Here is a 25,351-nt window from a genome sequence, read left to right as displayed (position 1 = left end):
TGGGTGGAGCTCACAGCAGCTCAAGGAAACCTGCCTGCCTCTGTAGACTCCACCTCTGGGGACAGGGCACAGATAAACAACAACAAAAGCAGCAGAAACCTCTGCAGACGCAAACGACTCTGTCTGACAGCTTTGAAGAGAGCAGTGGATCTCCCAACACGGAGGTTGAGATCTGAGAAGGGACAGACTGCCTGCTCAAGTGGGTCCCTGACCCCTGAGTAGCCTAACTGGGAGACATCCCCCACTAGGGGCAGTCTGACACCCCACACCTCACAGGGTGGAGTACACCCCTGAGAGGAAGCCTCCAAAGCAAGAATCAGACAGGTACACTCGCTGTTCAGCAATATTCTATTTTCTGCAGCCTCTGCTGCTGACACCCAGGCAAACAGTGTCTGGAGTGGACCTCAAGCAATCTCCAACAGACCTACAGCTGAGGGTCCTGACTGTTAGAAGGAAAACTATCAAACAGGAAGGACACCTACACCAAAACCCCATCAGTACGTCACCATCATCATCAAAGACCAGAGGCAGATAAAACCACAAAGATGGGGAAAAAGCAGGGCAGAAAAGCTGGAAATTCAAAAAATAAGAGCGCATCTCCCCCGGCAAAGGAGCGCAGCTGATCGCCAGCAATGGATCAAAGCTTGACGGAGAATGACTTTGACGAGATGAGAGAAGAAGGCTTTAGTCCATCAAACTTCTCAGAGCTAAAGGAGGAATTACGTACCCAGCGCAAAGAAACTAAAAATCTTGAAAAAAAAGTGGAAGAATTGATGGCTAGAGTAATCTTGAAAAAAAAGTGGAAGAATTGATGGCTAGAGTAATTAATGCAGAGAAGGTCATAAATGAAATGAAAGAGATGAAAACCATGACACGAGAAATACGTGACAAATGCACAAGGTTCAGTAACTGACTCGATCAACTGGAAGAAAGAGTATCAGCTATTGAGAATCAAATGAACAAAATGAAGCGAGAAGAGAAACCAAAAGAAAAAAGAAGAAAAAGAAATGAACAAAGCCTGCAAGAAGTATGGGATTATGTAAAAAGACCAAATCTACGTCTGATTGGGGTGCCTGAAAGTGAGGGGGAAAATGGAACCAAGTTGGAAAACACTCTTCAGGATATCATCCAGGAGAACTTCCCCAACCTAGTAGGGCAGGCCAACATTCAAATCCAGGAAATACAGAGAATGCCACAAAGATACTCCTCGAGAAGAGCAACTCCAAGACACATAATTGCCAGATTCACCAAAGTTGAAATGAAGGAAAAAATCTTAAGGGCAGCCAGAGAGAAAGGTCGGGTTACCCACAAAGGGAAGTCCATCAGACTAACAGCAGATCTCTCAGCAGAAACTCTACAAGCCAGAAGAGAGTGGGGGCCAATATTCAACATTCTTAAAGAAAAGAATTTTAAACCCAGAATTTCATATCCAGCCAAACTAAGTTTCATAAGTGAAGGAGAAATAAAATCCTTTACAGATAAGCAAATGCTTAGAGATTTTGTCATCACTAGGCCTGCCTTACAAGAGACCCTGAAGGAAGCACTAAACATGGAAAGGAACAACCGGTACCAGCCATTGCAAAAACATGCCAAAATGTAAAGACCATCGAGGCTAGGAAGAAACTGCATCAACTAACGAGCAAAATAACCAGTTAATATCATAATGGCAGGATCAAGTTCACACATAACAATCTTAACCTTAAATGTAAATGGACTAAGTGCTCCAATTAAAAGACACAGACTGGCAAACTGGATAAAGAGTCAAGACCCATCAGTCTGCTGTATTCAGGAGACCCATCTCACATGCAGAGACATACATAGGCTCAAAATAAAGGGATGGAGGAAGATCTACCAAGCAAATGGAGAACAAAAAAAAGCAGGGGTTGCAATACTAGTCTCTGATAAAACAGACTTTATACCATCAAAGATCAAAAGAGACAAAGAAGGCCATTACATAATGGTAAAGGGATCAATTCAACAGGAAGAGCTAACTATCCTAAATATATATGCACCCAATACAGGAGCACCCAGATTCATAAAGCAAGTCCTTAGAGACTTACAAAGAGACTTAGACTCCCATACAATAATAATGGGAGACTTCAACACTCCACTGTCAACATTAGACAGATCAACGAGACAGAAAGTTAACAAGGATATCCAGGAATTGAACTCATCTCTGCAGCAAGCAGACCTAATAGACATCTATAGAACTCTCCATCCCAAATCAACAGAATATACATTCTTCTCAGCACCACATCGCACTTATTCCAAAATTGACCACGTAATTGGAAGTAAAGCACTCCTCAGCAAATGTACAAGAACAGAAATTATAACAAACTGTTTCTCAGACCACAGTGCAATCAAACTAGAACTCAGGACTAAGAAACTCAATCAAAACCGCTCAACTACATGGAAACTGAACAACCTGCTCCTGAATGACTACTGGGTACATAACGAAATGAAGGCAGAAATAAAGATGTTCTTTGAAACCAATGAGAACAAAGATACAACATACCAGAATCTCTGGGAAACATTTAAAGCAGTGTGTAGAGGGAAATTTATAGCACTAAATGCCCACAAGAGAAAGCAGGAAAGATCTAAAATTGACACTTTAACATCACAATTAAAAGAACTAGAGAAGCAAGAGCAAACACATTCAAAAGCTAGCAGAAGGCAAGAAATAACTAAGATCAGAGCAGAACTGAAGGAGATGGAGACACAAAAAACCCTCCAAAAAATCAATGAATCCAGGAGTTGGTTTTTTGAAAAGATCAACAAAATTGACAGACCGCTAGCAAGACTAATAAAGAAGAAAAGAGAGAAGAATCAAATAGACGCAATAAAAAATGATAAAGGGGATATCACCACCGACCCCACAGAAATACAAACTACCATCAGAGAATACCATAAACACCTCTACGCAAATAAACTAGAAAATCTAGAAGAAATGGATAATTTCCTGGACACTTACACTCTTCCAAGACTAAACCAGGAAGAAGTTGAATCCCTGAACAGACCAATAGTAGGCTCTGAAATTGAGGCAATAATTAATAGCCTACCAACGAAAAAAAGTCCAGGACCAGATGGATTCACAGCTGAATTCTATCAGAGGTACAAGGAGGAGCTGGTACCATTCCTTCTGAAACTATTCCAATCAATAGAAAAAGAGGGAATCCTCCCTAACTCATTTTATGAGGCCAACATCATCCTGATACCAAAGCCTGGCAGAGACACAACAAAAAAAGAGAATTTTAGACCAATATCCCTGATGAACGTCGATGCAAAAATCCTCAATAAAATACTGGCAAACCGGATTCAGCAGCACATCAAAAAGCTTATCCACCATGATCAAGTGGGCTTCATCCCTGGGATGCAAAGCTGGTTCAACATTTGCCAATCAATAAACATAAACAGCATATAAGCAGAACCAAAGAGAAGAACGACATGATTATCTCAATAGATGCAGAAAAGGCTTTTGACAAAATTCAACAGCCCTTCATGCTAAAAAACACTCAATAAATTCGGTATTGATGGAACGTACCTCAAAATAATAAGAGCTATTTTTGACAAACCCACAGCCAATATCATACTGAATGGGCAAAAACTGGAAAAATTCCCTTTGAAAACTGGCACAAGACAGGGATGCCCTCTCTCACCACTCTTATTCAACATAGTGTTGGACGTTCTGGCCAGGGCAATCAGGCAAGAGAAAGAAATCAAGGGTATTCAGTTAGGTAAAGAAGAAGTCAAATTGTCCCTCTTTGCAGATGACGTGATTGTATATTTAGAAAACCCCATTGTCTCAGCCCAAAATCTCCTTAAGCTGATAAGCAACTTCAGCAAAGTCTCAGGATACAAAATTAATGTGCAAAAATCACAAGCATTCTTATACACCAGTAACAGACAGAGAGCCAAATCATGAATGAACTTCCATTCACAATTGCTTCAAAGAGAATAAAATACCTACGAATCCAACTTACAAGGGATGTAAAGGACCTCTTCAAGGAGAACTACAAACCACTGCTCAGTGAAATAAAAGAGGACACAAACAAATGGAAGAACATACCATGCTCATGGATAGGAAGAATCAATATTGTGAAAATGACCATACTGCCCAAGGTTATTTATAGATTCAATGCCATCCCCATCAAGCTACCAATGAGTTTCTTCACAGAACTGGAAAAAACTGCTTTAAAGTTCATATGGAACCAAAAAAGAGCCCGCATCTCCAAGACAATCCTAAGTCAAAAGAACAAAGCTGGAGGCATCACGCTACCTGACTTCAAACTATACTACAAGGCTATTGTAACAAAACAGCATGGTACTGGTACCAAAACAGAGATATAGACCAATGGAACAGAACAGAGTCCTCAGAAATAATACCACACATCTACAGCCATCTGATCTTTGACAAACCTGAGAGAAACAAGAAATGGGGAAAGGATCCCCTATTTAATAAATGGTGCTGGGAAAATTGGCTAGCCATAAGTAGAAAGCTGAAACTGGATCCTTTCCTTACTCCTTATACGAAAATTAATTCAAGATGGATTAGAGACTTAAATGTTAGACCTAATACCATAAAAACCCTAGAGGAAAACCTAGGTAGTACCATTCAGGACATAGGCATGAGCAAAGACTTCATGTCTAAAACACCAAAAGCAACGGCAGCAAAAGCCAAAATTGACAGATTGGATCTAATTAAACTAAAAAGCTTCTGCACAGCAAAAGAAACTACCATCAGAGTGAATAGGCAACCTACAGAATGGCAGAAAATTTTTGCAATCTACTCATCTGACAAAGGGCTAATATCCAGAACCTACAAAGAACTCAAACAAATTTACAAGAAAAAAACAAACAACCTCATCAAAAAGTGGGCAAAGGATATGAACAGACATTTCTCAAAAGAAGACATTCATACAGCCAACAGACACATGAAAAAATGCTCATCATCACTGGCCATCAGAGAAATGCAAATCAAAACCACAATGAGATACCATCTCACACCAGTTAGAATGGCGATCATTAAAAAGTCAGGAAACAACAGGTGCTGGAGAGGATGTGGAGAAATAGGAACACTTTTACACTGTTGGTGGGATTGTAAACTAGTTCAACCATTACGGAAAACAGTATGGTGATTCCTCAAGGATCTAGAACTAGATGTACCATATAACCCAGCCATCCCATTACTGGGTATATACCCAAAGGATTATAAATCATGCTGCTATAAAGACACATGCACACGTATGTTTATTGCGGCACTATTCACAATAGCAAAGACTTGGAATCAACCCAAATGTCCATCAGTGACAGACTGGATTAAGAAAATGTGGCACATATACACCAAGGAATACTATGCAACCATAAAAAAGGATGAGTTTGTGTCCTTTGTAGGGACATGGATGCAGCTGGAAACCATCATTCTTAGCAAACTATCACAAGAACAGAAAACCAAACACCGCATGTTCTTACTCATAGGTGGGAACTGAACAATGAGATCACTTGGACTCGGGAAGGGGAACATCACACACTGGGGCCTATCATGGGGAGGGGGGAGAGGGGAGGGATTGCATTGGGAGTTATACCTGATGTAAATGATGAGTTGATGGGTGCTGACGAGTTGATGGGTGCAGCACAGCAACATGGCACAAGTATACATATGTAACAAACCTGCACATTATGCACATGTACCCTAGAACTTAAAGTATAGTAATAATAAAAAATAAAAAAAGTAAACCCAAAATAGTTAATTTGATTGCTTCTCTTCTGCATTTCTAATGACAATTATAAATAGTGAGTTCACAGTAATACATTAATAACTAATACAGTAACTTCAAAAGAAGTAGTTAATTTGATTGCTTCTCTTCTGCATTTCTAATGACAATTATAAATAGTGAGTTCACACTAATACATTAATAACTAATACAGTAACTTCAAAAGAAGTATTAGATGTATCTATGTGCCTTATTCATATTTTTCAGTTGTTGGTGGGAAAGGAGAAACAAATGTTTTCAGTCATTTAAATGGACTATATGAAGAAGATGATAAACAAATCTAGTATAGTTGTGTTAAATGTTAATGGTAAAAGGTTTAAGTAACCATAAGAAACAGCTGTATTCTATTATCACAAATTTTATTGCCCATTAGCCTTATTGAATGAAATTATTCTTATTTTTTCCACACTCTATCTTCTTTGAATTGCCTGCTCTACTGGACATTGTGGTGTTGTATCTTTTCCATGCTGGCCATTAATGACAGTGTCTTCGTTCCACTATCCCATCTTGTTATTAGTCAGGATAAGATTTTAAAAGAAAAATGAAAAATTTCGTCTAACCCTGCAACCAGTTGAATAACGACCTTGTTTTTCAGGACTTCTGCACAGTATTTAACATTACTTAATCATGATCTCCCATCTTGATGCCTTCCCATTAACTTCTATGACACTACACGCTATACTTGTATCTCATGATTGGACCTTGTTTTTTTCTTTTTTTCTTTAAATGTTATTTAGTATCTTTTACTGTAAATCTTTACAGAGATTATCAGACTTTGGGGATATGTGTTTCCATGGTCAAAATTTTGATAATCGAGTCTAGAATTCCTTAATATTGTGCATAAAACTCTGAAAACCAAGGCCTTTTGCCTTGGCTTCAACTATTAATCTCCTCATTTTTCCCATCCTTCATTTCTGTCTTGAAATTTGTGTTTTATCATTCTCCTTATAATTTTACTACATGTGTATACATCCTTAATGAACATCCCTAAAGTTTTGTGTGGTTTTTACTTAGGTAAATAAAATTATTCTGTATATGTTCAAAGGTCAAACTGTTTCTTAGCAGCAATATATATGAGTTCTTATCACTAACACTTGGTACAATTTGAAATTTTGGGGTGTTGCTCTAGATGTTGGTATCATGTCATATTCTTAGTCTCTCAGTTTATTTTATTGTTTTAGGGAGATTGGTGCTATCTTTTCCCACAAAGTCTCAATACTGCATTTAGAAATTGATTACATGATTTTTTTTTTGCATTTTCCTTTTCTTCCATTTTACTTTCCCTTTCTTCTCCTCTTTTCATTTCTTACTCTCTTCCACTTTAGAAGCAGTGATGGTTAAAAACCCAGCCTCTGAGCCGGGCGCGGTGGCTCACTCCTGTAATCCTAGCACTTTGGGAGGCCAAGGCGGGTGGATCACAAGGTCAGGAGTTCAAGACCAGCCTGGCCAATATGGGGAAACCCCATCTCTACTGAAAATACAAAAATTAACCGAGCATGGTGGCGTATGCCTGTAGTTCCAGCTACACGGAGGCTGAGGCAGAAGAATCGCTTGAACCTGGGAGGTGGAGGTTGCAGTGAGCTGAGATAACACCACTGCACTCCAGCCTGGGCAGCAGAGTGAGACTCCATCTCAAAAAAAAAAAAAAAACAAACAAAAACCCAACCTCTAGAGAAGGACTACCAAGGATTAAATGCCAGCTGTGACACTTACTAAAGATGTGACCTTGGGCATATTACTATGCTTTCTCCACAGTGGTATCTTCTTCTGTCAAACAGGGATAATAATTCTCTTCTTCATAGAGGTATTGAAAGGATTACGTATGAGTTAATTCACTGGTATGTAAAATGTTAGGAACAGTGCCTGACACATAAGGTTTTATTTAGTAAAACATATTTATTTCCTTCTATTTCTCTCAACAGCTCCTTTCATGTCTGCCTTTTTCCCATCATCACCCAGGGTTTAAGTTACTAAGAGGATAGGGGCACTCATGGGCTCTCAGCAGCTCTGTCATCCTAAAGTAGGGAGAGGTTTCAATGTTGGGAGTAGATCTAGTGAGGGAAGCCTGTGAGTGGCATTTCTCACTGGGATGGAAAATGCCAACAGGCATGTTTCTCCCTCAGGTAGCATTTTTGGTAAGACAAAGGTTGAGTGTTAGAAGTATACACCAATTTCTCTCTCCTGAGGCCATGGGGAGTACAGTATAAGACAAAATAGACAAGATTACTGCCTTCGATGATTTCAAGTTTAGTGAAAGAGACCATCGTTAAATAATTTTTAAATATGATTGTGGTACATATTATGAAGAGCTGTGAGAGTGTAACATGGAAAGGCCTAATTGTAGTCTGGGAAGTCAGGGAAAGTCCTCTGGAGGAAAGGACTTTAAGCTGTTCTGCTTCCCACATGGAGGACAATAATATGATGCCAGAATACACTTTAGTCAAGCCTCTTTTTTAAAAAAAAATTTTGTATTTTGAGACGGAGTCTCCCTCTGTCGCCCAGGCTGGAGTGCAATGGCGCTATCTCAGCTCACTGCAACCTCCGCCTCCTGGGTTCAAGCGATTCTTCTGCCTCAACCTCCCGAGGAGCTGGGATTACAGGCACCCGCTACCACACTTGACTAATGTTTGTATTTTTAGTAGAAACGGAGTTTCACCACGTTGGCCAGGCTAGTCTTGAATTCCTGACCTCAGATGATCCACCCACCTTGGCCTCTCAGAGTGCTGGGATTACAGGCATGAGTCACTGGGTGTGCCTTACTCAAACCTCTTCTGTAATTTGTTACATGCAGTACAAATATACAACAATAAGGAATCTTTCCTTTCTTCTATTCCTAATTGTCTAGAGTGGTCTTACACTCTTAATTATTTCCAGCAGATTTTGTTGCATCATATAGTAATCTTATCACGGTGCCTTTTGTTCATTATCAGGTAATGCAACTATTTATATATTCTTTTGTGTGGTTTTTTACAGTTTATTTTACACTTAATCTACACCCTATGTAATCTTACTGATTTATGTGAATTCTCCCTATATTGTACATGTCTCACATCTGGATCACTGACTTGAATTTCTTATCTCTGTATAAGCCCTATGGCCCTCCCCCTGCCTAACTTTCTGAGAATTCCAGCTATTAATGGGACACGCGTTCTGTGATGGAGTCATTTAACTTAGAGGCAACTCATTTAACTGATGAATGAGTGAAATATGTGAGCATTTTAGTCTTGCATGATACATGTGTAGTAGCATTTAAACAGTAAATTCAAATGATTATGTTTTTAAAATAATGTCAAAATAACACATTTCTTTCTTACTCCCTAATAAAAATTACTGGCAAATTAATTAGTTGTAAAATTGGTGATTATCAAAATAAAAAAAGCAAAGCTGTTGAAAGCACATGGCTTCTCAGAGAAAGGTTAATTTTCAAAACATAGCTCATGATTTTTGAAATGCCTTATTTATTTATATTTTAATGTTATTTAAAATGACATTTGAATTTATAATTATCATTTTGGAAGAAATTAAAAATCAAGTTTAACAGGTTGACTTGCTTTAGAATTATATTGGTTACTAATGAAGTGCTTTTTAAACATTTTGTTTTAGTGTTGTAGATCCATTTAGAATAAAGGAGAATGATGCAGCAGTTAAAATCCAGAGCTGGTTTCGAGGATGTCAAGTTCGGGCATATATCAGGTACATTGGTTTTGTCATGGAAACCTCAGATATATCATAAAAATATATTCCTTAGAAAATGTAATTTATTCATGCAGTGCTCATTTCAAATAATTTTTTATTTTACTCATAATGTAGTTAATAAATTGTATGGTATTCTTTTAGAAGAAATACACAATATTTCTGATCTTTTCTTACCAAAACTAAATTATATTGACTGTATCTCTTTTTCAAATTCTCAATATTGGCCAGGCACAGTGGTGCACTGCTGTAATCCCAGCACTTTGGGAGGCTGAGGCGGATGGATCACGTGAGGTCAGGAGTTCGAGACCAGCCTGGCCAACATGGTGAAACCCTATCTCTACTTAAAATACAAAAATTAGCCAGGCATGATGGTGCATGTCTGTAATCCCAGGTACGTAGGAGGTTGAGGCAGGAGAATCCCTTGAACCCAGAAGGGGAAGGTTGCAGTGAGCTGAGAAGGTGCCACTGCATTCCAGCCTGGGCAACAAAGGGCAACTCTACCTCAAAATAAATAAATAAATAAAATTCTCAATATTACAAACACACTTTCCCAGATTCCTTTTCCCAAATTCCTAAGGCTCTACAAATGACTGGGTTTGTATTTATAGCAAATAAATTCATTGACTGGTAAGAAAGGGGAAAAAGAGAAAACAGTTTCAATCCTTTCCACCATGTTGATAGATAAAAGAAAGTGATGCATGGATGATGTCATTCTGACTATACAAGAGATGGAAATTTGTCCCTATCTTAACTCTTAACTCTATCTTAACTTTTTTTTTCAGTGCCCAAACTTTCCCTCAGTGTCCCATCAATTCTTAAAAATATTTTGCTGGATAAGATAGAGGAAAATAAGCCTACTCCAATAATAACTCATCAGGCTGGGAAATATCCTATATAAAACTTCCTTATACTGTCTAGTAAGAGCTAGACATGCAAATTTAAACTGTGAAGACAAGGCCTCTCTCTCTCTCTTTTTTTTTTTTTTTTGAGATGGAGTTGTTGCCCAGGCTGGAGTGCAATGGCATGATTTCGGTTCACCGCAACCTCCGCCTCCCAGATTCAAGTGATTCTCCTGCCTCAGCCTCCCAAGTAGCTGGGATTACGGGCATGTACCACCATGCCCAGCTAATTTTGTATTTTTAGTAGAGACAGGGTTTCTCCATGTTGGTCAGGCTGGTCTCCAACTCCCAACCTCAGGTGATCCTCCCGCCTTAGCTTCCCAAAGTGTGGAGATAACAGGCATGAGCCACCGCGCCCGGAAGACAAGGTTTCTTTTTTGGCCACTGTATAAACTAGGGATCATTGTGGCAAATCGAGGATTTTTGAATTCAGCAGACTAACATGATGTTGGCTTGGATAGACTGAGGATTACAGGAAAAGAATGAAGAGGAGAACTATTTCTTAACCTCATGCATTTCTCTCTCTCCCTCTGTCTCTCTCTCTCTCTCTTTCTCTCTTTCTTTCTCTTTTTTTGAGACAGTCTTGCTCCGCTGCCCAGGCTGGAGTGCAGTGGTGTGATCTCGGCTCACTGCAACCTCTGCCTCCCTGGTTCAAGCGATTCTCCTGCCTCAGCCTCCAGAGTAGCCGGGACTACAGGCGTGCACCACCACACCTGGCTAATTTTTGTGTTTTTAGTAGAGATGGGGGCGGTTTCACCACATTGGTCAGGCTGGTCTCAAACTCCTAAGCTCAGGTGATCCACCTGCCTTGGCCTCCCAAAGTGCTGGGATTATAGGCATGAGCCACTGTGCCTGGCCCTCATGAATTATTTTTAATTGCTAATTATGATTTACATCAATAGTGCCTGGCTTATTTCTCAACATGTCACTGTGACCTGTTTTATAGTCTTAACATTCAGAAATATTTTAAAAAGTAAGTATTGAAGAAGAATTGGAATTAAGTATTGTGTAATAATAAGCCCCAAAGAAATAACGGTTAGTTACCAATGCTGTTTTCTTCTACTTCTAGAAACGATTAAGTCTATCCCAAGATAACCTTCTACTTTTTAAAAGTGCACATAAACTTGCTTTTGAATTTGAATTCTTGAATTATAGGAGAGTATTCTAACAAAGATTTAACTAACCTCCTTGTTTCAATGAAAGGATACTAATAAGCATATTTTTTATCCTAGGCATTTAAACAGGATTGTAACAATTATTCAAAAATGGTGGAGAAGTTTCTTAGGCAGAAAGCAATATCAACTAACTGTGCAGGTAAATATAAAATGTACATATGTTAGCATTTGAATTGTACAATATGCTGTAATTTATTCACCTTAGTCATATTTCCATATAGTTTGGAAATTACTGATGGTGAGTATTTATGTAAGGACAAAATTGGGCTTACTTTCTAGTATGAGACCTCTTCTTGAAAGCATTTCTGATATTTCCATGGATAATTGGCCCATTTTTTTGGTACCCAAACCCCACTGATATTATTTTTGCTTGAAGTACTTTTCACAGTATATGCATTTATGCTTATTTATTGATGATTGTCTGTACTTTGTAGATGGTGAGCTTTTTGAGAGTGGGCACTGCAGCCCACTTCCTTTTTGGATCACCAACATTTTAGGCTAATGCCTTGCCCAGAACACAGTCAATAAATATCCTCATAAGGACGCTAAATTGGTCAACGCAAACAATAAGCCTTCTTTTGTCTTCTCTTCAGGACTTTCTGATAAATTTTGTTTCATGGGTGTAAATAAGATTTAACTAATGTAATAAATGATGTATCATTCCAGAATGATTTTTTATAGAAAGTTAAATGTATTTGTGGATATATCACAAATTTATTTGTGATTAATTATTATTGGAAAGCAACAAAGATTATATGGCTCTTTTATACTAGCTATTGTTTATTAAACAACTGCTGTATACCAGGCATTTTGTGTAATTATTTAATTCATATGTTAGGATGCTTATTAAAAGTAACTGTTGTTACTTTTAAAAGGAACAGACTAGGAAACTGAGTCTCATCCACTTGTCCATGAACGCCTAATGGTACATTTAGTATACGTAGCAACCTTACAGTTGCTATAGAAGTTTTTACATAGGGCACAGTTGTCTGGTAATTGCCAAGATCCTCTGCCTAATCTCCGTAAGGACAGAGACTATGTCTCATTAGCATTGCACTCTCAGAGCATGGTGCCTGGCATATATTAGATAATTAGCACTTATATTGATGAATAGAAGAATGAACAACAATTCTGTTTCTACTATGCTGTGCTCCCTTTACTGGTAGAAGCCAAAAATTGATACTGATTGGTCATCAGTCTGAGTATAGTAATTTTTTTTCTTTTTTTTTTTTTGAGACAGAGTCTCACTCTGTTTCCCAGGCTGGAGTGCAATAGCGTGATTTCATCTCACCGCAACCTCTGCCTCCTGGGTTAAGCGATTCTCCTGCCTCAGCCTCCCAAGTAGCTGGGATTACAGACCCCAGCCACCATACCTGGCTAATCTTTTTGTATTTTTAGTAGAGATGGGTTTCTCCATATTGAGTAGGCTGGTCTCAAGCTCCTGACCTCAGGTGATCTGCCTACCTCAGCCTCCCAAAGTGCTGGGATTACAGGTGTGAGCCATCATGCCCAGCCAAACTTTTTTTTTCCCTTCTCCTGTCTTGATTTTGGTTAAAAACATTTTAAAAAGTAACTCTTTGAATTGCTCTGAAATCAAATGCATCTATTTCTGTTTCTGCTTAACATTTTGGAAAGGAAAAATTGGGAAGAAGATGTAACTTATAGTTACAGAGTATGTGCTAGGTGCCAGATACTGTGGTAAGCATTAATTATGCAATATCTCTGAGTCTTGTACCTACCTTTTGACTCTCCCCGAACTGTAGAAAGAGCACAGGCTTTAGACCTGATGACGGAGGTTTGATGACTGTGGGCAAGTTATTCAACCTGTGTGGACCTTGCTTATGTCCCTTGTCTTTAAAATGAAGATAAGAATGTGTGGCAGATTTTTGTTAAAATTAAGTGAAACACTGTACGTAAAATACTCGGAACTGTGATTGGCACCTAGGCAGTGCTCAAAAATGGTAGTTTTTCATTTGTGATGCTGTTGTTAGTATTATTCAAAAACTATCGAGGCAGTTTGCTTGGAGTAATATAAGTGAGAGATTTTCAAATCAGATTAGCTCCATTTCACATTTCTCTCACTTGTGCATAATCACATGATGATTTTATTATATGTGAGTGAGTGTAGTGTGTGGATAGATAGATAGATATGTAGGCACACGCTTTTTATACAGTGACTCAGGAAACCTCCTACGTTTTGAAGCTTGTCTTTCTTAGAGTTAGTGACAATAGAAATTAGGAGGACAGCAAAGAAACACAAAGACAGATGTCTTTAAAAGTGTATTTATAATAAATAGGAAAGAAAACTGAAGACGGAAAAGAGACTTTCAGGGTTTAAGTGTAGATATTGGATTCACTATCAATCCGTCTAAAGTGCTATTCAAATGATAACCCTAGAATCTACAACTTGATATTTTAGAATATTAAAGGTGATCAGGATAATTTGTATTTCCTTCATATTGTCTATGTCTCTGTGTTTATATAATAAAATTAATATAGTTAAATATATACTCTTCTATATTGTTGAAGAGTTAAATTTGCATGATCTTCATGAGATGCTCTTCTGAAAAAAAATGAATGTGGTTGTAGAAACAATAGTTTTAAGAATCTTTGGCAATTGCCGACATTGGATAGAGCCAATGGAAGCAGATGAAGTCAGATAGAAGGAAGTGTTATAGATGTTTCCTGGGCGTAATGTCATATTCTTAAACAGTGAAGGAGAGATTTGATTTTTCTTCTTTTATTTTTTTAATTTGATTGCCAGGGATTTTGGTAATAACCTTTTATCTGGTATACATATGAAAAACTCGTATTTTCTATTTAAAGACACATAAAACCAAAGAATTCCATTGGCTACAGTATGTATTCCATACTCTATCCAAACTTAATTTATACCATTTTAATACAGAAGTTTTATTTCATATTTGGGTCCATTTGTCTCACAGGTATGGAAAAAATGTAATCAAATATCAGTGCTTCTTTTGTATGTGAAATTCCTATTGATGGCTTTTAAATACTATTTTTAAACATAAGTTTTCTTACTCCACCTTCTTTCTCCCTTCCTTTTCTTCTTTCTTTCCAATTTTGACATATGATCTTTATTTATTTATTTATTCTTATTTACTTATTATTATTATTTTTTTGAGACAAAGTCTTGCTCTGTTGTCCAGGCTGGAGTGCAGTGGTGTGATCTTGGCTCACTGCAACCTCTGCCTCCCTGGTTCAAACGATTCTCCTGCCTCAACTTCCCGAGTAGCTGGAATTACAGGGACCTGCCACCACGCCCGGCTAATTTTCTTGTATTTTTGGTATAGACAGGGTTTCACCATGTTGGCCAGGCTGGTCTCCAACTCCTGGCCTCAAGTGATCTGTCTGCCTCTGCCTCCCGAAATGCTGGGATTACGGGCATGAGCCACTGTGCTCAGGTGGCATATGATTTTTAAAATGTATTGTGCTATCATTTACATTCAGGCCACTTTAAAATAAATTTTAAATTTTGAAAAAAAATCAGATTTACAGAAAAGTTGCAAAACTAGTACAAAGAACTTCCGTATATTCTTCACTCACATTTTTTTAATCAAGTGAAAAAATTCGCATTATTTCCTCTTCTCTATATACATTATTTTAATCATTTGACACAAAGTTACAGAAGTTATGTCCCCTTATCTCTCAATATATTGCATGCATATTGTTTACATAATCTTTTTTGTTGTTGTTGTTGTTGTTGTTTTTAAGACAGAGTCTCGCTCTGTTGTCCCAGGGTACAAAGGCACAATCTCGGCTCACTGCAACCTCTGCCTCCTGGGTTCAAGCGATTCTCCTGCCTCAGCCTCCCGAGTAGCTGGGACTACAGGTGCCCACCACCACACCTGGCTAATTTTTGTATTTTTAGTAGAGACGGGGTTTCACCATGTTAGCCAGATGGTCTCAATCTCCTGACCTTATGATCTGCCCACCTTGGCCTCCCAAAGTGCTGGGATTACAGGCGTGAGCAACCATACCCGACCCTACATAATCTTATTACAATATTAAAATCAGGAAATTGACATCTGTACAAAACTATCGTATAGACGCTATTCACATTTTACTGATTGTACCAGTAATGTCATTTATAGCAAAATATCTTTTCCAGGGTACAAACTAGGATTTCACTTTGTAGTTAGTATTTGTTGTGTCTGTTTAGTCACCTTTAATCTAGAATATTTTTTAGTCTGTCTTCACTTTTCATAATCCTAATATTTTTGAAGAGTACAGACTAGTTATTTTTCAGATTATTTCTCAATTTTTTGTTTGCTGGTGTTTCTTCAGTGTTAGATTCTGGTTATGCATTTTTAGCAGAAATACATCTCAATACATCATCTTATGATGCACATGTCATCAGTTTATCCAATAAATGTTGTTAACTTTGTTTAAAGTAGGGCCTCTCGGGTTTCTACACTATCAACTTACTATTTGTCTCTTATGAGGAGATATTTAAATGCTATGTATACATCTTTTTCCTCATTAAACTTTTGTGTGCTAGGTTTAGCATCCAATGATTATTCTTACCAGAAACAATTATTACTACAGTGGTCCAACAGTGATTTTCTAATTCCATTGTTTCTCCTACATATACTTACCAGCATTTTGCTATAAGAGATTTTCCACTCTCTCATTTATTTATTTATTCATGTATTTATATGAGTATGAAGTCATGGATTCCTATTTTAGTCAATGGGTGGGTTATAGTCAACCACTCTTACTAAATGGTTTGGTGCTCAAATAGTCCTTGGTTTTCTCACTAGGAGCTTCTTCAAACCAATTTTTGATAGAATCTTATTACTTAACCAGGATGACCAAGAAATTAAGGTATTCTGTGGAATAATGAGCACCTTTAGTCCCATTATTTATAAGCGATCGAGGTTGTATGTCAATGGTATGGACAAAGACAGTAGAGTATACTTATGCATATAAGACGTTCCTGGGTTCAAGCGATTCTCCTGTCTCAGCCTCCCAAGTAGCTGGGATTACAGGTGTGCCCCCACCACACCCGGCTAGTTTTTGTATTTTTAGTAGAGATAGGGTTTCACCATGTTGGCCAGGCTGGTCTCGAACTCCTGACCTCAGGTGATCCACCTTCCTTGGCCTCCCAAAATGCTGGGATTACAAGCATGAGTCACTGCACCAGGCTGAGACCTCTTTTTAATCAAACATATAAGAGTTAATACATTTCAGTAACTGTTTTCAAAGTATTCACCTTGGGAATGTGTATTTATTTTAATGATGCTGGGGTTGCTGGTTAAAAAAATACTTTTAAAAGTTCAAATAATAAGCCACCTAAGAATATTTGTTTTGTTACTTTAGCATCTCAACTGGATTTGATCAAAAAGGGTATCACCCAGCATAATCACCGAATGATTCTCCAGATTGGGGTCTAATTATTTTTTGGTTCTTTTGAAAACAAAATCAAAACATGAAGCTTTTCCTCATTTAGATTGGTTCGTGATGGTTTTTAAATCCGGTAAGCTCTAAGCTCCTTGAAGATAGGTCTAATTTATGTATGTATGCATGTATGTATTTATTTATTTTCGCCGTTGTGTACATACACTCTAACATAAGGCATGAAACAGAATCATAATGGCATCTCAATAAATAATTATCAAATGAGATTAAAATAGCTCCCATTTCTTGATTGCCTAGTGAAAGTGTAATATTGCATTAAGCATTTTACATTCTTCATGTGTATGCTAACTACGGATAGTATTATACCAACCCTATGAATATCATCACTATTTTATAGATGAAGAATCTGATGCTCAGCTTCCTTCCTCAGGGACACACTGCTATTGCTGTTATTACTATTACTGTTATGTGGAGAAGAGTTCTCAAAGTCAGCTTGACCTGATTTCAAAATCCTTATATATTGAGCTGGTAGGCAATTCAATCTCAGCCCTTATTGGGGATTTTTCTCCTTTATAGGGAGGTCCTGTGGGACTTAACCTGTGCCAGTGTATCAGAGATTCCTGCCTTCATGGAGCCTTCATTCAAAAGATGTCCACTGTCCAAGACATTGTGTTTGAACCTTCCAAGTTAATCCTTAGAAGACTCTATGGCTGCTGAACCACATTAAGGGAATGGGAATTTTTACCAGAGTTGATATCCCTAGTGCTTAGAGGCCCATCTTCCCCACAGCTGCCATGAAGCTTACCCCTAGAGTTTTAGCCACCGCCCAGGAGCCATAGGAATGCCAAATGCTGTATTGCTTCATTTCAGAAGGCTAATGTTCAGTTCTTTCCTAGGCATGTGGAATCTTTCCTCTCTTTTCATCCTATGCCCACACCACTTCTTTTACACCTCACACTGCTCTGCCCACCTTCCACCAACATATTGCCTCAAAGCTTAGGTTTTAGAAAAACAAAGCCAGGAATGGACAATCACATGTAAACCTTCTGAAGCAAGAGTGCATGATATGATCTGCTATTTTCTTGGGTTGGGCAGTGGGACAGGAGTTGAGGATACTGTTTGAACCTCTGCACTGTCACACCCTTAATCCTATATTAAGTTTGCTTAAATCATTATTTTCTTAATTTCTGTTGCATAATTTTTTTGACCTTACAGTTATATATAATAACAATAATATCATACAGTATATGATTAAGTTATAAAATGAGTGGTATAGAACAGTCATTTAAGAACTTTAGTAATAGAACCATCTCTAACTAAAATTTTAGCAAAATTCTTAATCCTATGTGTAAAAGAGATATGATCTAGTTTGAATGTTTGTCCCTGTATTAGTCTGTTTTCATGCTGCTGATAAAAACATACCTGAGGTAGGGTCATTTATAAAGAAAAAGAAGTTTAATGGACTCATAGTTCCACATGGTTGGGGAGGCCTCACAATCATGGTGGAAGGTGAAAGGCATGTCTTACGTGGTGGCAAGCAAGAGAGAATAAGCAAAAGGAGGAAAAGCCCCTATAAAACCATCAGATCTTGTGAGACTTGTTCACTATCTATGAGGACAGTATGAGGAAAACTGCCCCCATGATTCAGTTATCTCCATCCGGCCTCACCCTTGACACCTGGGGATTATTACAATTCAATGTGAGATTTGGGTGGGGACACAGCCAAACCATATCAGTCCCCTCTAAATCTCATGTTGAAATATAACCCCAGTGTTGGAGGTGGGGCCTAGTTAGAGGTGTTTGGGTCATGGGCGAAGATCCCTCATGAAAGACTTGGTCCCCTCCCCACAGTAATGAGTGACTTCTGGTTGTGTTAATTCATACAAGAGCTGATTGTTTAAAGGAATCTGGCAGCTTGAACTGCTCCCTCTTTTGCCATGTGACATGCCTGCTCTCCCTTTACTTTCCACCATGAGTAAAAGCATCCTGAGCCCTCACCAGAAGCTGAGCAGAGGCTGATACCAAGTACAGATGAGCCAAATTGACCTCTCTTCTTTATATATAAATTAGTCTGTCTGGGACTGGGTGCAGAGGCTCACACCTGTGATCCCAGGACTTTGGGAGGCCAAGGCAGTGGATCACGAGGTCCGGAGATCGAGACCATCCTGGCTAACATAGTGAAACTCTGTCTCTACTAAGAACACAAAAAATTAGCCAGGCGTGGTGCTGGGCACTTGTACTCCCAGCTACCCAGCTACTCGGGAGGCTGAGGCAGGAGAATGGCGTGCACCTGGGAGGCGGAGCTTGCAGTGAGCCAAGATCGCGCCACTGCACTCCAGCCTGGGCGACAGAGGGAGACTCCGTCTCAAAATAAATAAATAAATAAATAATAATGATAATAAATAAATGAATTAGTCTATCTCAGTATTCCTTTATAGTATGCAAAATAGACCCATGCAATGTATAGGCAGTGCAATTATTTTGGAAGCTAGACAAATGCAACTGCTTCATTTTTTTTCCTGTGTTTTCTATTGTCGCCTGAGCCACCAGGGCATGATTTGAAAGCCACTGATTTAATTTGCTTGACTCTGGAAGGATCTCTGGAAAGATCACACACACAAAACCTGATGATATTAACTGCCTGGGGGGAAGAGAACTGAGCAGTTGAGGGACAGGCATGGGAGAGAGACTTCAATGTCAACTCATTTGTAGCGTTTGAATTTTAAACAATGTGAATGTATTATCTATTAAATAAATTAATTTAAAAAGAAAGTCAATTTAAAGGAGACTTTGCCCATCAAAACACACACACACACACACACACACACAGACACACACACACACAAATAGAGGTAATAAGTATTCAGGTGGGAAGTTAGCATAGGCTCTGAAGGTCAAGGAAATGACACTTGAGCTAACTCTTGGGAAGAAAACATGAATGAAATTTTGAAATTAGGAATGAGCATAACGTATACAGAAACAGATAGTTGCTCTAAATTATGCAGACAGTGGGGAATAACAGAAGGTTGGTAAGGAGTTCAGTGTGACTTTTATAAAATAATTTTATATTAATATATTTTTAAATGATTTTTTAATTTAAAAATAGTTTTTGCAATCACTGTCTCATTATGTCATAAGCAATGGTTCTGTTAAGAAGAATGTGCAGGTGGTATCTGTTTTATAGATGAAGAAATTGGTACTTAGGGAGACTAAATGATGTGCCTAGGGTTCTCAGCTCCTGATCCATATTTATCTATATAGATCCACATACTAAATACTAAACGTCTTCTCTAGATGTCCCTCAGGTGGCCCAAACTGGCTCCTCCTATAGTCCTTTATTTCAGGTAAATAGTACTGCAATTCAACCAGAAATCGAACCCAAAGAAACAGTCATCCTAGACTCTCTACCACCTCTTGTTCCCTACCCCACCTTCTATTGGTCATCAAATCATTTTTACTTTCCCTCTTAAAAGTCTCTTGATTCCAAACTAAACTGCATCATTTTACTGCCATGCCTGTAGTCCTCCTTCCCATAGCATACAATGTAAAGTCCTTGCTTTTTCACATGACATGTGAGGTCTTCCATGGTCTAACCATTGCTTCTTATCTAATGCCACTTCTTGCTATACCTGTATAAATACGCTTTAGTCATATTCAACCACTTGCCATTGCCCAAATATGCAGTGTCCTTATCACCTAAAGATTTTTGGCAAATGCTGTTCCCTCTGCCTGGAATGCTCTTCTTTACTCTAACATGCCTCTCATTGCTCTGATTTCCTATGTATCCCTCAAGATTTTACTTGAAGATCAACTTTTCCCAATCTAGTAGAAAATAAAATTCAGGAATACTGAAAATATTAATTTTGTCTTCTTAAATGCGTGTCATGTGGGCATTTGTCTCACTGATACATTTCTTTATTTGCATCTCATTTGATTGGAAGCTCCTGGGTAGCAGTGATGAGCCTATTTATCACATCTCAAAAATATCACAGTGACTGACACAGAAAAGGCCTACTGAAATCTTTACCAACTGGATAAATAAATGATTCACTGGGATACAAGTTGGAAGATGTTTGCTATGGTCAATGTAGATGATGATTAACATCGATATGTGCCAGGGTGGATTGTATTCTTGTTCAAAATTAGTCATCCCATCTCCCCTTCTTCATAGAAAGGATGATTCATACCCATCCCGCTGATGTGGGGCATGGCTGTGTGTTGTGAGCAGATGGGATATACGCCACACCCAAACTGAAGCTTTAAAGAAGTGTTCTCAGTCTTTCCCTCTGGTAGAAGAATGGCATACCTTAGATCCAGCTTGCTCCTTCAACCTTAGGGCTGAGATGAAGAGATATGTGGGACATAGCTACAGGGAACCTTAGCTCACATGCAGTATGAGTAAGAAATAAATTTTTGTTGTTTTGCAACCTACTGCGATAGTTGTATTTTTATCTCAGCAAAGCTGATTGATAGTTATAATGATAACGAAAGCAAGGATGTTTATAAGAAACATTCTGAATGGGTTACTTGGTTATGCTTACAAAAAGATGTTTGGAGCTTTTGGAGTTTGTTATGATGTTAGTACACCTCCATGTGGTGATATCTTGTAAGGCGATGGTGCAAACTCAGCAAAATCTCTCACACATCAAAATTAGAACGCAACAAATATTTGTTAAACCAAACTATTGAATGGGAGCTTAGATTAAAGGTCGGCACTGGAGATAAAATTTTAGATCCATAGTTATAAGATGACAGGAGTTTCTACCTAATGAAAAAAGTGTGTGAACAGTACAGAATGGTGTCTAAGAATTGAGGCTTGTGGAATGCATTAGGTAGGATTTAGGAAGAGGAAAGGGAATTAAAAATGAGAATAAACAGGAAAATAGAGTGATATTATATCACAGGAATCAGAGGAGAAACTTATAGGAAACTTGGAGTTGTCAACAGTATCAAATGTGAAGTTGAAGCAGAAAGAGGACTGTGAAAAGTTAGAAGTTCTAGGATCTCTTTAATGGGGAAAGTCAACTTTCCTCAAAATTCTCCTATACCAAAATATTTCTATCCAGCTTTTAAATAATTCTCATGGTGACATCAAATAGCTTATCAAGTCCTAAAGGGTCATGTGCTCTGCACTACAGTGACTTCATTAACCCACAATAATAGAGCTATTCCAGTCTTGTTTTGTGATGTGTTTGGCTCTTTTTTGCTTCCTGTATGACTGTTGTTTTTGTTCTTCTTTTCAACTTCCATTTTAGGCCTTTCTGCTGACTTTCATGCTGCTATATCTAGCAACATAACCCAAATTTGCCTATCTTAGGGGTACAGAACTGTTGGGTCACAGCTGTGAAAATTCTTTCCTATTATTGAGGATGTGCTCTGATTCTTCTTTTTATTAGTAACAAACTTATTGTCACCTGGTGCATGTGCTCAGTGCACATGCATTTTATGCATGCTGAACTCTTGGTTTTTTACTGTGGCCTGTTCATTTCATTGTACAATCAAAAAGTCCTACTATTTGGGGACCCATCTTGTTTTAGCTGTGTAGTGTTCTAGTTAGCTTTTCCTTACCCCTTCCTTACCCCATTCGTTTCATAAATGGGGAAATAAAAATAAGTCATTCTTTTAAACAATAGTACCAGAAAAATATCCTTTAATTTGCTTCTTTTAGAGCACTAACAATTTGAGAGTTCCCTGAGTGAATTTATCTGTAAAAACTAAATAGGATGGCTTGTACATATTTTGTTATACTTTTAAATTTTCTTTCCTTTTTTATATTTTATCATTACTCAATTTACATTATGTTTAACATCAAATGTGCTATTTTTGAATAGTCTGAGAGCAGAGAAGTATAAAGGCTATTGTAGTACATAATTAGTTTGATATGAGGTGTTATAAAATAATTATATATAACTGTAGTCCTAGACAGGTCAATGTTACGTTTTTAAATTGAGATCATCTAGTGAAGAACATATGTATGGCAACCACATTAAAACTCAATTTAATTAAAACTTTTTGTTGAAATGTATTAATAGCCTATGGTAAAGCTATTTAATTTAGAAAAATTACAAAGATTAATTTACAATAAAAAGAAATTAATCAAGTTATAAACGTAACATTATATTGATGAAATCAAGGTTCCCAGTATTCATACATGGCTTACCATTATAAGACTTCTTTCAATGTTTTCATATATGATTATTTAAAAGAGGAACAATGAAAGTTTTATTAACTTTAAATGGGAAAAAAGATTACACGTACCATCAAATTCCATTGTATGTTGTTATGATAAATGCCAACAATTTGATCTTTTCATGGTTGGCAAAAATGTATAAAATACCAGTCACTAGTTGTAAAACTGATAAGAGATTGACATAGTTGCTTCCATAGATGTTTTTCTTTCTCTTCATTAGATGAACACATGTTTATTTTTAGATGAGAAAATGCCCAATATTTTTGATATTTTTCTTTATAGGACTTCTAAATCAGTTATAAGATAATAAGGCAGCATTCTTCACCTTGTAGTGTCATACCAGAAAACTGAAACATATGTGTGTATATATATATATATATATTTTTTTTCCTTAGGGTCTAAACTCCAAAGAAAGGACAACTTAAGACTCTGAGTTACTAATATTAATTTAAAACTTTAACAACACATTTTCATCATAATTATAAGCTTAGATTTGGTTCACCTAATCTTGAAGATAATATTACTGGTAACTGGGAGGAAGAATATAATTGGCTGTTAATTCTTTTTTATGGAAAAAATGGTATTTTAAAAATGAACTGTTGAGGCCAGGTGCAGTGGCTGATTCCTGTAATCCCAGCAATTTGGGAGGCCAACGTGGGCAGATCACCTGCGGTGAGGAGTTCGAGAACAGCCTGGTCAACATAGTGAAACCCCATCTCTACTAAAAATACAAAAATTGGCCAGGCATGGTGGTGAGCACTTGTAATCCCAGCTACTCAGGAGGCTGAGACAGGAGAATCAGTTGAACCTGGGAGGCAGAGGTTGCAGTGAGCCAAGATCTCGCCATTGCACTCCAGCCTGGGTGATGAGAGTGAAACTCCATCTCAAAAAAAAAAAAAAAAGAACTGTTGATAATGACCAGTTGTCATCAATCGCCAGCAAAGAAGGCAAAACATATGCACAAAATGCTCATAATTACTTGATTAGAAATTAATTTAATAATTATACTCAAAATTATGAAATGTGGATAGCCCTAATATGGAAATGAACAAAAACTCAGGCTCATCAGATCTGTTATCCATTGTGCATGGCTTCTAAAGGTTTCATTCTTATCACTTTCATGCATATATTTCTTTTGTATTTTTCAATCTACCAAATGATGCCAGTTGATCTCATCGTGTTATCTAGATACATTACTCAAAATTATTATAAATATATATTATTTTAAATGTTTTGCTCTTGAAATGGTTGATCATTTCATCCTTGAAGCTCATATTTTCTTGGTTTTCAACCAAAATGCTCAACAATAAAGGAAAGATTAAATAACTTACGGTATGTTCATATAACAAAAAAAATGCAGTTATTGTATATTGTACATGAAAATATGTGAAGAAGGATTTTAAAACTGAGGAAAAGAAGAGATCTGTACTAGATTTGTTTAGAGTAGGTGAAACAGTCTTTTAATAGAAATTAAGCCTCTAGGGCTTCACGGAGAAGAATTTGCAGTCTGGGTCTAAAACAAGGGGTGGAATGGTCATAGTTGACAAAGTCTGGAGCATGCTTTGGGAACATAAGGCTAAACTGAACCGGGGGGTCATTGGGACTGGAAAAGGTGTGTAATTGTAAGATTAGGGAATTGAATGTGCTGTTGACATGAATATGAAAAGTCTTGGGATAGTGGCAGAAGTTCCAATGAAGAATAAGACTTTAACCTAGGTGTCAAAAATCTTTTTTGGAGATGGAGTCTCACTCTGTTGCTGAGGCTGGAGTGCAGTGGTATGATCACTCACTGCAACCTCTGCCTCCCAGGTTCAAGCAATTCTCCTGTCTCAGCCTCCCGAGTAGCTGGGATTACAGGTGCCCACCACCACGCCCGGCTAATTTGCTTTTTTGTACTTTTAGTAGAAACAGAGTTTCACCGTGTTGACCAGGCTGGTCTTGAACTCCTGATCTCCAGTGATCCGCCCGCCTCAGTCTCCCAGAATGCTGGGATTAAAGGCGTAAGCAACCATGCCTGGCCCAAAATCTTTGTACCCTGTAGCGGGAGCAGGTTGGGAGGGCAAGAAGGAGAGATAAAGGATAGTGAGATTCAGAAGCCTAAGAAGTTCATCCTACTGGTTTGACATGGTTTGAAAGTACCCTTGGAGTTAGGAGAACGCTAGCTTCTTATTCCAGTTGGTAGCACTTGTAGTAGGGAAGAAAAGGTAGTTTCTCCTATAAATAAATGCTTATAAGGAT

The 25,351-nt window shown here is 37.8% G+C and overlaps 1 protein-coding gene across 1 annotated transcript in view; it reads left to right on the top strand.

Annotated features, from left to right (window-relative positions):
• SPATA17 (spermatogenesis associated 17) overlaps nucleotides 1–25,351 on the top strand; it is a 239,005-nt gene that overhangs the window by 14,216 nt on the left and 199,438 nt on the right. The window contains exons 2-3 of the mRNA XM_007988425.3: nucleotides 9,375–9,464; nucleotides 11,599–11,680. Of these exons, the coding sequence (XP_007986616.3) occupies nucleotides 9,375–9,464; nucleotides 11,599–11,680 (172 nt within the window). The remainder of the gene's footprint in view (nucleotides 1–9,374; nucleotides 9,465–11,598; nucleotides 11,681–25,351) is intronic.

The sequence above is a fragment of the Chlorocebus sabaeus genome, chromosome 25, assembly GCF_047675955.1.
Source record: "Chlorocebus sabaeus isolate Y175 chromosome 25, mChlSab1.0.hap1, whole genome shotgun sequence".
In the NCBI taxonomy this organism is placed as follows: Eukaryota; Metazoa; Chordata; class Mammalia; order Primates; family Cercopithecidae; genus Chlorocebus; species Chlorocebus sabaeus.
Note: the sequence above shows the minus strand (reverse complement) of the source record. Positions and strands in the feature narration are given on the sequence as shown.